Below are 14322 nucleotides of genomic sequence, written 5' to 3'. Positions count from 1 at the left end.
AGAGAGCGCCATCATTCAGAATAGGTGATAAGCGCATGGTGTGTGTCAGTAAAGGGTGTGAGTGGGACACAAGGAGCTGTACTATGAGAGCAACTGAAGGGCCAGTTAGGGTCTACCATTCTGACAGTGAAATACCCATGCAATGTCTAAAATGGAAATATCAGAGAGATAATGTCTTAATCCTAGAGTTCAGAAAGTCCTGGACTATAGCTGTCAAACTGGGAGCTGTTGATCCATAAACAGCCGTGGACACATGACTGTGATGGATTTATCTGGAAAACAAGAGGATAAGGAGGGATCCAGCCTTTGAGGGTTAAATAGAGCAGGGGAGGTGGGCAAAGGTGCATGATGGAGAGATGGGATGAGATGTTGTGATGTCATGGAAGGAAGACCAAGTTGTATGAGGCTGACGGTGGTGGGGAAGAGGGCCGGTCACATGACACACCCAATGGATGGGTGGCCTAGAAGTCAGTCACAGCTAGGGTGAGAATACTTTTATGGACTGAAAAGGGAGGACATGAGACCAGAAAGGACTTTAGATTGTGGAGTTCACATGCTAAATGCTCTGGGCTAGAGGAATGCACTGGAAGGACTTTCTAAAGGAAACGGCAGACTACTGAGTAATGAGGAAAGCACGGGAAGAATGGTGAATAGGAGGGCTCTAGTCAGAGGCAGCAACATCCACAAGAAGTAAGGAAAAATGCTCAGAGAATGCTACATTTTCTGTAGAAATAGAGCTTGACCTGAGGAATGTCTGGAGACCGGGAATGGAACAAAGAACCATTTTAAACAAACACGTGATTAGGGAGAGGAGAGAGACAGAAGTAAATTTTAAGTTTAGAGTGGTTGCTATCTGTGATGTCTGATACAGTAGAATGAGTCGAAAGAAAACCTAGAAGCAAGAAGACCAGCTCTGCAGCCAGAGGAGAGCCCAATAAAGCAGCGGCCATGGTAGTATGGAGGTGCAGCTAGATTTGAACAAAGCAGTGGCCATGGCAGTATAGAAAGAGTTACTGTTGACAGAAGTTGGGCAGTCTGAAACGTCAAGGGAGTCTAGAATGTGCCTGAGGATTTGGCTGGGTAAATGGCTCAGTAGCTTAAGTGCTTGGTAGCAAGGGTGAGGATGCAGGCGGAGGGCAGACAGGAGGATCTTTGGTGCTTGCTAGACAGGCTAGACAAAGAGTGAACTCTAGATTCACGGAGACCATTTCTCAAATGATAAGGTAGAGAGCTGAAATCAATCTCTAGCCTACACACATACACATGTATAAACACACATGGGTAAATGCACACATGGACACACACACAAGCAAAGTGCCCAGGGGATTTTTGGCTTTAGGATATATCATTTAAGACTATCCCTGGAATAGAATTCCCCAACAGTAAGCACCAAATGGGTTAACAATGTGGAGCTATTGATCTCAGCCCTAAGAACAGCAACAGCTCAAGCTGGCTGCCTCCACTGCCTTCGTCATTCGCCGTGTGTGCTGTCATGAGGACTACGGGCAGGGCATGATTAAGGGAGAGCGTAGAGATGAAGGAGCAGGTTTTCAGGAATCCTGTAAGTGAACGTGTCTTCTGAACAATGGACACATGTCTCCACACATAAGAGAGATCTGGGTGGGAAAGAAAGAGATGGAGTGATCAGCAACCATTATTTGATTTCTTAGAAGCTGGTAACTATGTGGACCTCTAGGAGGAGGTCCCAAGTGACTAGAAAAGGAACACTTCCTCACCCGTGCTCTCTAATTCCTTTGGACTTGGTTTTGTGAGTAATTACACATCCAAAAAATGGACATACATATCCAAAAATAGAAAGGTGAATATTAATGTTTAGCCACCATTAGGAAGAGGATGAAGCTAGAGCAGAGTGAGAAGAGTCCTCAGGCAGAGCAGAGAATCAGATCTAATCGAGAAGCATGTCTAGAGTTTGTCTAGTCTGGAGGGTGGGGCTGCGGATGGAGGTGCCTGTGTGGCAAGGAGAGCACAGAACAAAGCAGGAGTCAGGGACAGATCTCTGGAGTCAAAGACCATAATGAAGAAGGGAAGCACTGGACATAACTAATTCTGAAAAGGAGATACATTATACGGAAGAGGTACGGGGAGTTCAATGCAAGTCAGAGACCAAAACCAAGAGTCCAGAGTGTGATTGTGGGATTCCTTAAAGTGATGCCCAGCTTCCTGGATGCAGAAGTGGATCATGCCCCCAAATATTAGCCTGTGCTTTTATCCTAAATATTAATGTGTACTTCCATCCTATTTTGTGAGCATTGCAAACCTCGATGCTGTGTTCTACAAATTACTCTAAGGTTTTTTTTTTAAAATATTTATTTATTTATTTAGTATACAATATTCTGTCTGTGTGCATGTCTGCAGGCCAGAAGAGGGTACCAGACCTCTTTACAGATGGTTGTGAGCCACCATGTGGTTGCCGGGAATTGAACTCAGGACCTTTGGAAGAGCAGGCAATGCTCTTAACCACTGAGCCATCTCTCCAGCCCTACTCTAAGGTTTTTCATACTGATTTTATCTGTAAGAATAAATTATCTCCCTAAAGTATTTTTTTCTTTTTCTCGCTTTCTTCTCCTTTTGTTACTCAGGCTTTAAGTGGTTGGGGTGATTTGGGTACCTGCATTGAACACAGGAATGGAAGAAACCAGTCTCGTTGTTTTGCTTAGCCTCTGAGGAGGAAGGGGCTAAGGCAAAGAGGTTGAGAGGAACTGTGATACAGATAGACTGTATTTGGTGGGTCTGTGCTTGCACAAAGAAGGGAAAGATAATGAGAAATCAAGTTTTCAAAGCCCAACCAGAGGTGATATGAAACGTGTCTAAGAATCAGTCAGTGCAAATTCCAACCAAAGAGGTTGCTTTCTTTCAGAATGAGCTAGTGGGAAGAAACTGACAGAAGGCCATTGGTTTAGACCAAGGAGGATTTAGTGAGATCTGGGCAGAACGTGAGGCTGGGGAAGTCAGAGCTTGACTGATGATCAAGTCCCCAGAACAGAGCCAAAACAAACACAGCCCAGAGGCAAGATGGGGGGTGTTCAGGTTGTAGAAGTCCAAGGAACAGCTGGTTTTAACTTGAGTTCTTTTATTCTTAAAATTTACAGGTCCTCTGGGTGGCTGCATGGGTTTGGCAGGCAAGAATGTAATTTTCTTCCTCTAGAAAGGGCTTCAAAACTGTCATCCTATGTTTGACTCATTGACTGGTAACTGGTCCTAAATTTCTCAGCTGTGCTTGACTATGAAGAGTCTTGTGAGAGAGTATGACATGGTATAAACTGAATTTTTATTTATTAGCAAAGGTCTAGATTGCTTTTTACTTTGTTACCTTTGGACCTTGTCTCTACCCCAAAAATAGAGCCCACTGTCCCAGATATTCCAAAAATAACTAGAGCAGTCTACCTCTCAATTTGGAGATCTCTGTTAATAGCTCATCAGTGAGAAGATTCATGTAGGAGGCTCATGAGATCTCTTCAGTTACTTTAATACTTAATTTTCTGACTTTCAGGCTATAAACTAAGTTTTGAAAAGGTCAAAACACCTCTGACTTCCCCACAAATGACAGCCAGGAAGAGCATAAGGCCATGAGTAGTAAGTAGACTTGGGTGGAGGAAAAAATATGTTCCATTCAATCTAAGAATTTTCACTGAGTTTCAAAGAAAGAAATTTAATCATCTGTTAGCCATAAAACAGTTAAGGCCTCCAAAATCCTCATCCCGTACTAAAAAAATAAGGTCATATTTTATACTTGATCCTATCCCAAATGTCAAACTACATGAGATCATATTTTAAAGGTACTAATAAATCCTCATAGCAAGCTATAGAGTATTCCTTGAGCTTCGCGGAGTCACTGATTTCTGCGAAAGACAACGGAAGTACAGTAAATAAGGAGGCTCTCATAGCTAGGGTTTCTGTTGCTGTGTTAAAACTCTGATCAGAAACAAGCTTGGGAAAGAATGGGTTTATTTCAGCTTACACTTATACTTGAGAGACTACCATCAAAGGAAGTCAGAGCAGGGACCTGGAAGCAGGAACTGATGCAGAGGCAATTGTGGAATACTGTTAATTGGCTTGCTCATGCTGCTTTCTTACAGCTCCCTGGACCACCAGCCCAGAGTGGCACTATCCACTGTGAGCTGGAACCTCCCACATCGATCATCAAAATGTCCGACAGGGTTGCCCACAGACCAGTTCTAATGAGGCATTTTCTCAAGTGAAGTTCCCTCTTCCCAGATGACTAAAGATTGCATCAAGTTGACATAAAACTTGCTAGCACAGAAGCTCTAGTCACACAAACTGTGTGGGAGAAGGGCCTAAGAGCCTATGACATGCCAAGACTCACAATTAGTTTAACAGCTTAACAAAACAGGGTTTTGAAAATCAAAATGAAGGAAACACGATTGGCAATCTAAACATTCAGAGGGAGAGGAAAGATCCAGTGACATGAAGGAGAAAACCTAAACAAGTCTTAAAGTTACTTTAGAACTAAGACGGCAGAGGAGAGCTAAATGGGTGTTTGTTCAGAAACAGCACTGCATTGGTCATGCAGCTTAGTCGTTCTAGACATCCGCCAGTTAGCAGCGGGCACGCTGACGGTGTTGCATGGAGTTTCTGTTTGCATGAGGTAGTTTTCATGTGAGATGTATTTTACAGCACAGATAGAAGAAGTGGGGAGAGAGGGAGGAGCCATGCTAGGTGCTTTAAAACACATCCAGCAGATGCTTGCCTTCAAAAGTAGCTCCTTTATAGCACGTGAAATAGCAGAGCAAAGAGGAAAAGTTCAGTTCTGAGAAATGTCTTTGTTCTGGTCATTATTCTAAAAAACAACTGGAAGTCACTTCTCACGGTTCAAGGAGCATGTTGAGAAGAAGGCACTGGCAGATTCAGTGTGAGGTCAGGGCCAGTTTTGTTATTTATTTTTCTGTCTTCACATGAAAACAAGCACAAATGAATTTTGATGGACCTGTTTTGGAAGACTGTAATTCTGAATTCACCAAGGCTGTGCCCTCCTATAGTGATATATGATTGTGTTTTAATAAATAAAGCTTGCCTGAAGATCAGAGGGCACAGCAACCACACTAGTCAGCCATACAGGCCAGGGAGTGGTGACACATACCTTTAACCCCAGGATTTGGGAGACAGGCAGAGGGAACCCTGTTAGTTCAAGGCCACCCTGGGTTACACAAGATTGAATCTGTCTAAAAGAGAAACAGAGCTCACACAAAGGTGATCCCAGCACTTGGAATCATACATCCTTAATCCCGGCACTGAGGAGGTGGAGACAGAGTTATATGGCTGTACAGAGAGAGGAATATAAAGAAGAGACAGGAACTCAGTGGAGTGTGGGGTCTGAGGTAGGTGGAGAGCGTTGCAGGATAGCCCTTTCGGTCTGAAGATTTGGTAGAAGAAAAAGGTCTCTCTAGTGGTTGATTGTTTTGCTTTTCTTATCTTCAGGCTGAACCCCAGTATCTGTCTCTGGGTTTTTCTTATTCATGCTATACCCTCCTCTGGTCACCTCCCCAAGTTCAACCTTTCAGTATAATCACGAGAAGGTTTGCACTTCAACATATGGGTTGATAGGGTGCAGAACACAATCGTTTACATCCTGTGGAGATGCAGTGCTGGCACAGAGGCCTAGGCAGGGTGGAAGCAGCTGGGGGTCCCTGTGGTAACTGGGAGGGTAAGGAAAGACTTCCCGGAACAGACGACGTAGGAGCTGGGCTGCATGGTGATGGATCCTTCTTTCCTGGGATTTAGAACAAAAGTGTATAGTTGAAGTGGAGAGGAGAGAGGGGATGCTAAAAGGCACCTCCCTCAGCAAAGAGGCCTCTGGCCTTTGGGGTAACCAAGGCAAGGCCAGAGGTGCATAATTCCCCCAAACAGTAAGGTATCTGGGTTAGGACAGGGGGTGCAAAATGGACTAACAGACCTGGGGAAGAAGGTAGCGATCACGTGATGCTTGGCGATGCTAGGTTATTTGGCTGGTGGATGGTTGGCCAAAGCATGGACTAGTTGGAGGTCAAGCCTGAACTACCCTGGCCATTTCAGTAGCCGGTGGAGGTCGTTTACAACCCTGTCACTGTCCAGAGACCTGGGCCCCAGCTTCAGCAGAGCTTGAGAAGCCTGGATTTAATCTGGAGAGGAATTATTCCTCCAGGAAGGCGGACTGGCACTGCAGAGGCCCCGAGAGAACTGCGAGTCTATAAAATCTGTCATGAAGAAGGTGAATAGCTGCTTCCTGGGATGAGCAGGCAAGAAACCAAGCTGTAGAAATCACATTCTCCAGAATAATTCCAGTTCAAGTTGCTAGTTGAAACTTGAGGTACTTAACCTTCTGCCAAGTGATATTTTTAGCCGAAGATATTAGATATCAGACTAAAGAACTCGGAGGCCCCTGACTGAGTAGAGAAGATGGCACTGATTTCAGGTTTGGAGGGGGGTGTGTGATTTTTTTGAGTAAGCATTAAAATCAAGCATACCATATAGTTTTTTTCTGAATTGGGCATCAAAATGTTAATTATTAAGAAAATCAACTTAATCGCCAGGACTTTCCCATTGAAATATTATGAAACTGGCAACAGATGGGTTAAGAGAGCTGTTTTTCCAGTGAACTGGGAAAGGATAGAACAGGACAGCACAGGATAGATCAGGGCAGCACAGGATAGACCAGGGCAGCACAGGATAGACCAGGACAGAACAGGATAGAAAAGACAGCAGAAAGAGAGGGAGAGAGGAAAAAAATAATAGATAAATAAATCCTATACATATTAATAATAGCGTATACAACATATCAGTATCATAATCTATATGTTAATATGCTTTAATCATATGTATGTATTAATATTACACACACACACATGTGAAGCCAGGCATGCTCCTGCCTGTGATCCTAGCACTTAAGTAGTTAACTGACTCTGCTCAGAATCAGAAACCAGCCTGAGCTAACAATGAGATACTTTCTCAAAAAAATAAATTGAAACGAATGGTAAGTAAAAAGAGATTAGAAAGCAGTTTTTTGGTTAATTCGGAGTATTGTGGCAAGTAATTTTTAGTCAATCTGCGTGTCCACAAACATAATGAGCTATGATATCACAAACACACACACACACACAGAGAGAGAGAGAGACAGAGAGAGAGAGAGAGAGAGAGAGAGAGAGAGAGAGAGAGAGAGAGAGTTTTTACTGTTAATCTTGGCACAAAGTTTGAAAAGCACCAACTCAGACTATCTATCTCACAGGCTGGTTATGATATTTGAACCCTGACTTTTTGCATTTTAGTTCCAGAACGTAAGGATAGCATACATTCCAACATGAGCTCACCTGAAGAAAAGGAACCAGCAGTGTCAGACGGTGAGTTGTGGAACCTCGCGGTCAGGGCTCCTGTCTAGCTGCAGAGCCCGGGACGCTGGGAAGAAGGGTTCAGGAACAACTCAGTCTCTCCCTTATGCCCCATAAACTCTTTGAGAAGGAAAAATGAAAGCACAAATAACTCCTCTCATACTGAAACTGCTTTCTCAAACCTCGAACTCCCAAGACACTTCAGCTCAGTCCTGGCCCCACTTTTCTCTACTCAACTCTCCTTTACAAAGCCCCAAAATAACCAACGGAACAGAAGGGAGTCTTCTTCAGAGAGTCCCGAGAGCGGGAGCCTGAGAGACCCGAGGGAGAACGCTCTTTGACTCTGACAACTTTGTTCTCAGTAGTTGAACTGGGAGTAGGCGGAGAAAGCTTGAGAACACCAGTACAGAAGCAAGTATGGGTTCTAAATGTGCGCACACAAATCAATGGATAAAATAACAATCCAGTGTGCTTATCCAGATCCCTCTATGTAGAAGAAAGCTGGGCATCATGGGGCAGTTGCCCAGTGATTTGCACTGTGAGGCCAGCGTTTGTGGGAGTTAGCAGAGTTGGAGCACAGTTCTCTGTTGGGACAGCTGCTTGCTCTGTGGTACATGGAGCCAGGACATAGTTGTTGTCTTAGACTGAGACTCCATACAGACATGGCCTCACCCCTTGCAACTCCTAATAGAGCAAGGCCACCAAGGAAGTGCTTAGGCAGAAGGAATGAGACAGGAGAAAGCAAGAATGGCCACAACAGTCTGCATGCTTTAAATAGTAATTCTTTTGATTCTCTACTTGCTGCAGAGGATTTTTCAGATCTGAGTTATTAACTCACCTCTGAAAATTTATAAATTCGAGAATCCACAAATAGTAGATGGTAGACATAGCATTAATAAGCTCTCCATTGTCTTCCTCTACAAGTGGGATTGGTTAGCACATGATCCGGGCTCCAGGCAGTACAATTCTCCCCTAACAATTGCCCCCAACAGTACAGTAGAGATTTGGTGGCCGACTCTCTTCTCTCTAATGACCAACGCCATGATAAGGGCCGTCTATTCTTTCCCCAGGATGAATGACAGAATAAGCTAGGAGATGTGTCCAGCCTTGTGAGTTCCCTTCGTCAAAGCATTTGTCTGAGGTCTCCCCAAGTTCTCCCCTTTTCTTATGAAAACAGTTGATATGGCTTTCTTAGTGGCCTGTACGAGTCAGGATGTACCTCCCCCCTTGTGTGTAACATCCTGTAAGCACAGCCCAGTGCACTTCCTGTTCTGACAGTGCGCGTGTTGGGCTTGGGAATGAGCTGGCTGCGAAGGACTAGAACGGGTGCACTGAGGAGAGGCGAGACGCAGGGATGAACCCGCCCCACACGTTTCCTCTCAGGGAGCCAAACTGCAGGCAGGAATCTGGTGGGCAGTGGGAGAGGGGGGCAGGGCTAAGATAAACACAAGTTACTGGTGAATTTTAGAGATTGTTACATCTTTCCATGTTTTCTTCTCTTTACAGACTCCGAGGGAAAAACTGGGGACCAACAATGGCTCCAACCAGACCAAATACAAAGGAATTGAAATTGTATGAAATAAAGACCCCTGAGTGTCTGCATTTAGGGAAGAGCGATCAAACAGCAGTTAAGAGACTAAAAGCTCCAGCACAGCCACCACGCTGCCAGCGTCTCCTCCCACTTGTGTTGATTATTGCATGTCCTCAAAAATAAATGGATGCAAGCCACTGTTTTCAGTACTTTAACCTAAGTGCTGTCAATCAGCATATCTTTGTCTGGACGTCACCTGTTGCCTTCCACCTGGTCATCCTGGAACTCACTATATAGCACAAGCTGGCTTCTGACCCCAAGTGCTGGGATTGAGGTGTGTACCTCCACGCCCAGCTTCCACCCGTCATTCTTGAACTGGGACGCTAAGGCCATGTGTCTCACATCTCCTTAACACCTCAGCTGATTGGGCCAGAGCTAAAAAGAACAGATTCATCAACCCATTCTCTTCTCTCTTCTCCTCTTCTCTCCTTCCCCTGCCTCCCATTCCTTCCCCCTTCATCTCTCTGCACACAGAACCCTGTTAGCTGAAACAAGAGGATGAGCACTTGGTAGCGAGTCCAGCTAATGGAGGTAAACTGAGAAAACTGCAAACTCTATGAGATCCTCTGGTCTAGTCAGGCCACTCACCTTCCGAAAACCCAGATGTGCACTGTTTATTTGGGAATATTTGGTATAAGTGTCTCTGCAACAAATAATATAGTTTGGTTAATATTGACTAACGAGGCTTCTATCACTTGACACATGATATAGTCTGAATTTTGAAAGAAAAGCAGATTTTTTCCAAAGAATCACACCATGGAAGTAAAAATGAAAGTCTTTTTTAAAGCAACACTACTCAAATCAGTGTTCACATACATTTCCCACATTCCTAGGACCGTGTACCAATGCTGCTTAGGGACTCATGGAAGCCCAGGAGTCTGGTGAAACACTTCAGCTTTTACCGCTTCCTGGGAATTTGGGGCATCTCAGATGCTTCTGCCTTGCTTCCATACCATGATAATACATGGATAATCTCAAAACACAACTGGCTAGCTTGTTTCCAAAGTTAGCACTTTATCTGATGCTCCGTGCAGATAGCCTGATTCTGCATCAAGAGCAGAGGTTTGAAATCCATCCTACCAACTTCCTGCAATGTGTACTCAGCCGAAAGAGGATTACCACAAGCACAATAATTAGATGAATGTCGCACATGGGGGTGGATGCATGTTGTTTCTGACATGTAAACCTCATCCCCGGTAAAACTGAATTACACTGAGAAATGAATCTGGGGTCAAGAAAATGTGTCTTCAGCCAAAGTAACACATCTTACTGTGTCCCCTTAAATCAGCACTTTGACTAACATAGCACAGTACAAGGCAGGGAAGCTAAAACAGTGAATACAATGGGCCTGGAGAGATGGCTCAGAGGTTAAGAGCATTGCCTGCTCTTCCAAAGGTCCTGAGTTCAATTCCCAGGAACCACATGGTGGCTCACAACCATCTGTAATGGGGTCTGGTGCCCTCTTCTGGCTTGGAGACATAAACACAGACAGAATATTGTGTACACAATAAATAAATAAAATTTAAAAACAAAACAAAACAAAAAACCCAATGAATACGACCATAGACACATGCCACCTTCCAATGTAGCGGCCCATTTACGATTCCTCAACCCCCACCCCCCACCCGTAGGTTGTCAACTGTGTCCAGTCAAATAATTAGCTGATTCTCCTACTAAAATACAAGGAGCTAGAGAGAAGCAAAGGCAGAGATTTCTCCTCTCAAGGGCACAGTCAACCACAATCCTAGCATGCGTATGAGCTACGTACGTCCTGCCTTTGGACCAGCATAGCAGGTTTTGGAATAGATTCCTAGATGTGAATAAAACAGCTTAACTTTAATCACTGTCCATTCCCCCACATTGGCCCTGATTGTCAGCTACGGGTTATGCTGGGAGGAAGGGGTAGCACTTGCTGCTTATTGAAGGCAGTGCTTCTCACCCCTGTTAGGGAGGTTCAGCTTTTCAACTGATGCCTTGTTCTTACAGTAGCCTAATATGTAATAGACCAACTTGGAAATCTCAATCTGGTTTTTGCTATCAGAAAGAGCATTAATGCAAGATTATTAAAAATAATTTTCTTGGTGTTGTTAAAGTTGACACGGTAAGGGCACGATGGAGAGCTAGGGCATGTTGATGGGAAGGGCATTTGGCAGTAGTTGCTGAGTCCAGCGGTCCAAGTCCTTGACCTTCAGAGGACACTGCCAGTTCTCTCCTCAGAGTTCTGCCTCCAACCTCTTAGCTAATAAAATTCTGATTTTGTTAAAATAACCAATGAGCCCAACACCAGGCTATAAATACTGATGTGTGTAATCTAGTCTTGCTTGACAGCAACTGGTCTAAGAGCAGTCATATGACTCAGGTTTAAACAACACGGTATAAGGAACATCTTCTGGACGTCCAGGCAAGCTGGGATAGGGGGGAGTTTTGTACTTCTTTCCTAAAAGGCTATTCTATCAAGATGCAATGCCTTCATTATCAGCAGCTCTTTGTGGACACAAGGAGAGAAACATCACTAGAATAATAAGGTGATGATAATAAGCAATCCAAAATGTAGGAAAATCCTGGCCATGGTGAGCTTCAAGCGCCTCTCAGCCGACCCAAGGCCAGTTCTAAACTTTGGTGAAATACTGGACTCTGCGACTTAAACTCCTCTTAGCTGGGGATTTCTATTACTTATCAAAAACCTCTGTAAAGATCTATATAACTTGATAGAGAGCTTCCAAGTGTGTGATTTAGAGGAATTTTTAAAAATGTATTTAAAGAAACAAATCATTTTTCCCACTCAACCAGGCTTAAAATCTGAGTTGTCTCACATTCTTAATAATTTCCCCAGACCCAGACAGAAAATGCACCAAGATACATCAATCCTCCACCAGTAATTGTTGTTATTGTTTTGTTTCTGTTAGTGCCAATTGAGCCCATCAGTTAAAACAGATTCCTAGCTAGGCATGGTGGCACACACCTGGAATCCCAGAACTTCAGAAGTAGAGGCAGGAAAATCAGGAATTTAGGGCCAAAGCTCAGCTACATTGCAAGTTCAAAGCCAGCCTGGCTCCATGAGACCTTGTCTCAACCATGGACAGATGAACAAAGATCTGAATTTATGACAACCAGTGGCTCCAGGTGGAGCCTGAGAATCTGCATTTTCGCATATTTCCAGGTGCTGCTGTAGCTCTAAGGACCACATTTTGACAACCACTGTCCCAGGCTGACTGGACAGTCAACTAAACCAGCCAGTCCTTGAATTCATTTCACACACACCTGTACTCCAGATACTTCTGTCTGGATTTCATGTTCTGACCACGGAATTCTTATCTGATCTGGGAAATCATTTTAAGATTTCTTAATGCCATCACCATCTAACCAGTCTTCATGACCTGATGGCACCTCAGCTTCTTGCCACTTTTTATATGACGTCTTTTCTTTCTGGGGTCCCACAAATCTGTGTTATCGGGGTCTCTTTAGGTTTAACAGTCTTCTGGCTTAATAACGCTTTTTATTTAATGGAGATGAGACTTGTGAGCCTTCACAAGATACAAGTGAAGTAAGGTCATATATATCTACCTACTTGCTCAGTTTCTGGCCTTATAGTGAACATCTTTTTCTCTGAGATGGCCGTGGCCCAGAGCTGCATGCATTCTCGGGTTGCAGAGGACACAGAAAGGTTACCCAAGCTTGCAGCTGAGCTGTTGGCTGCAAACTAGTAACCTCCCAATGTGAGCATCTGTTCTGCCCCTCTCATTAACTTTTTTCCGGGCAGAATTTAGGAACCCAGGGAGATATCTAATCACAAGGCTCTCACTTTGCTGGTACAGAGATGCATGGTCTTTACTAAAGACGCCACAAGCCATGGGGTTGAGTAATGCGCTTAGACTCCTCTCTTCCTGTAAGTATGCTTCCTATATCTGGAAAGGAGGCCACGAAGTCTATGCATCCTAGTCAAGAACAATATACATCAGTCCCACTCCAACAGTGCAACAAAATCAACTTTTGTACACTCTCAAGATTACATCTGTTTTTGCATAAATCTTATAATGAGTTCTTAATATTTGCTGTGTTTCCCGGTTACTTTTCTATTGCTGCGATAAGACGCTATGACAAAAGCCACTTATAGAAGAAAGCAATTCTTTGGGGCTTACAGTTCAGAAGGTGAGTGCATGATCACAATAATGAAGAGTGTGGAAACAGGGAGGCAGGCAGCCACTGAACCGTGTCTGATTCCACAAGCATGAGGCAGAGAGACAGGTTAACTAGGAAGAGTGTGCGATTTTTAAGCCTCAAAGTGCACCCCAGAGATACAACTGCTTCAACAAAGCCACCCCTTCAATCCTTCCTAGAGAGTTCCAGCAGCTGTGGAGCAGGTATTCAACCAGATGAGCCTTCAAACCACCACACCGTGGACTTGACGTGGTTTATCCTTCAAAGCTTTGTTCCCTGGGTGGCAGTGTTAATTGATGAGAGTTTCAAGTGGTGGATCCCAGATGGTGGATCCTAGATGGTGGATCCCAGTTGGGGATCCCAGATGGTGGATCCTAGATGGTGGATCCCAGATAGGGATCCCAGATGGTGGACCCCAGATGGTGGATCCCAAAAGGGGATCCCAGATGGTGGATCCATTGAAATCACTGCCCTCAGAAAAGATTAAGGTAGATGTATAGGGCTATCAAATAATTATAAAAAAGAACAAGATTTTTGATCTAGTGTGGCTTCCTGCCTGACCAAGTAATGCCTCCTTCCAGCATGTTCCTCCCTTCCTAGTGCCATCTGCCGTACGATACAGCCGAGAAGATCCTCACCAGAGCCATCACTGAATGATTTTAACCTTTAGCCTCAAAAACTCACCACAGTTTGGGGGCTGTAAGTCACCTCTACTCTACAAGAATAGAGGACCCAAGAATAAAACCACAAAGTCACAGGTACCTGACTTTTCAAAGATATCAAAAACATACACTGGGGAAAAGACAACTTCTTCAAAAAAATTGATATCCATACACCCTGTACATATGGTAATTCAAAAGGAGTTAAAGGCCTTAATGTGAGACATGAACTCTGAAATTGTTCAAGGGAAACGCTACAAGATATAAGTGTTTGGTTGGAAGCATAACCTCAGCCCCTAACATCCTTATCCAAAGAGCCTTGAATGTTTGGGTGGGGCTTCACCCCAGCCCTTGACATCCATTTTGAAATGCTTGAGTGGAAAATTCCATTTCAAGCCCCTTCCTCTGGGAGTTGCCACAGTCCAAACTCCACCTCCCTCCAAAAAAGCCCACCAAATGGCAACCCCTTCCCAGAGAGGGTCAAGACCACTCCCACAGACTATTTAAACTGCCCCCCAGAGAACGAACACGTGGTCTTCCTAGTTCTTCCCCCCCCCCCCCCGCCGTGTTTTCC

General features: G+C 44.3%; 1 protein-coding gene across 2 annotated transcripts in view; it reads left to right on the top strand.

Moving 5' to 3' along the window:
* Nucleotides 1–9084, top strand: part of Mdh1b (malate dehydrogenase 1B) — a 37798-nt gene extending 28714 nt beyond the window's left edge. For both annotated transcript variants that reach the window (XM_075951342.1, XM_075951343.1), the window contains exons 10-11: nt 7281–7352; nt 8847–9084. In XM_075951342.1, the coding sequence (XP_075807457.1) occupies nt 7281–7352; nt 8847–8908 (134 nt within the window). In that variant the 3' untranslated portion in view covers nt 8909–9084. The remainder of the gene's footprint in view (nt 1–7280; nt 7353–8846) is intronic.
* Nucleotides 9085–14322: the final 5238 nt, after the last annotated feature.

The sequence above is a fragment of the Microtus pennsylvanicus genome, chromosome 17, assembly GCF_037038515.1.
Source record: "Microtus pennsylvanicus isolate mMicPen1 chromosome 17, mMicPen1.hap1, whole genome shotgun sequence".
NCBI lineage: Eukaryota > Metazoa > Chordata > Mammalia > Rodentia > Cricetidae > Microtus > Microtus pennsylvanicus.
The sequence above is the reverse complement of the archived record's forward strand: the minus strand, read 5'-3'. Positions and strand labels throughout refer to the sequence as shown.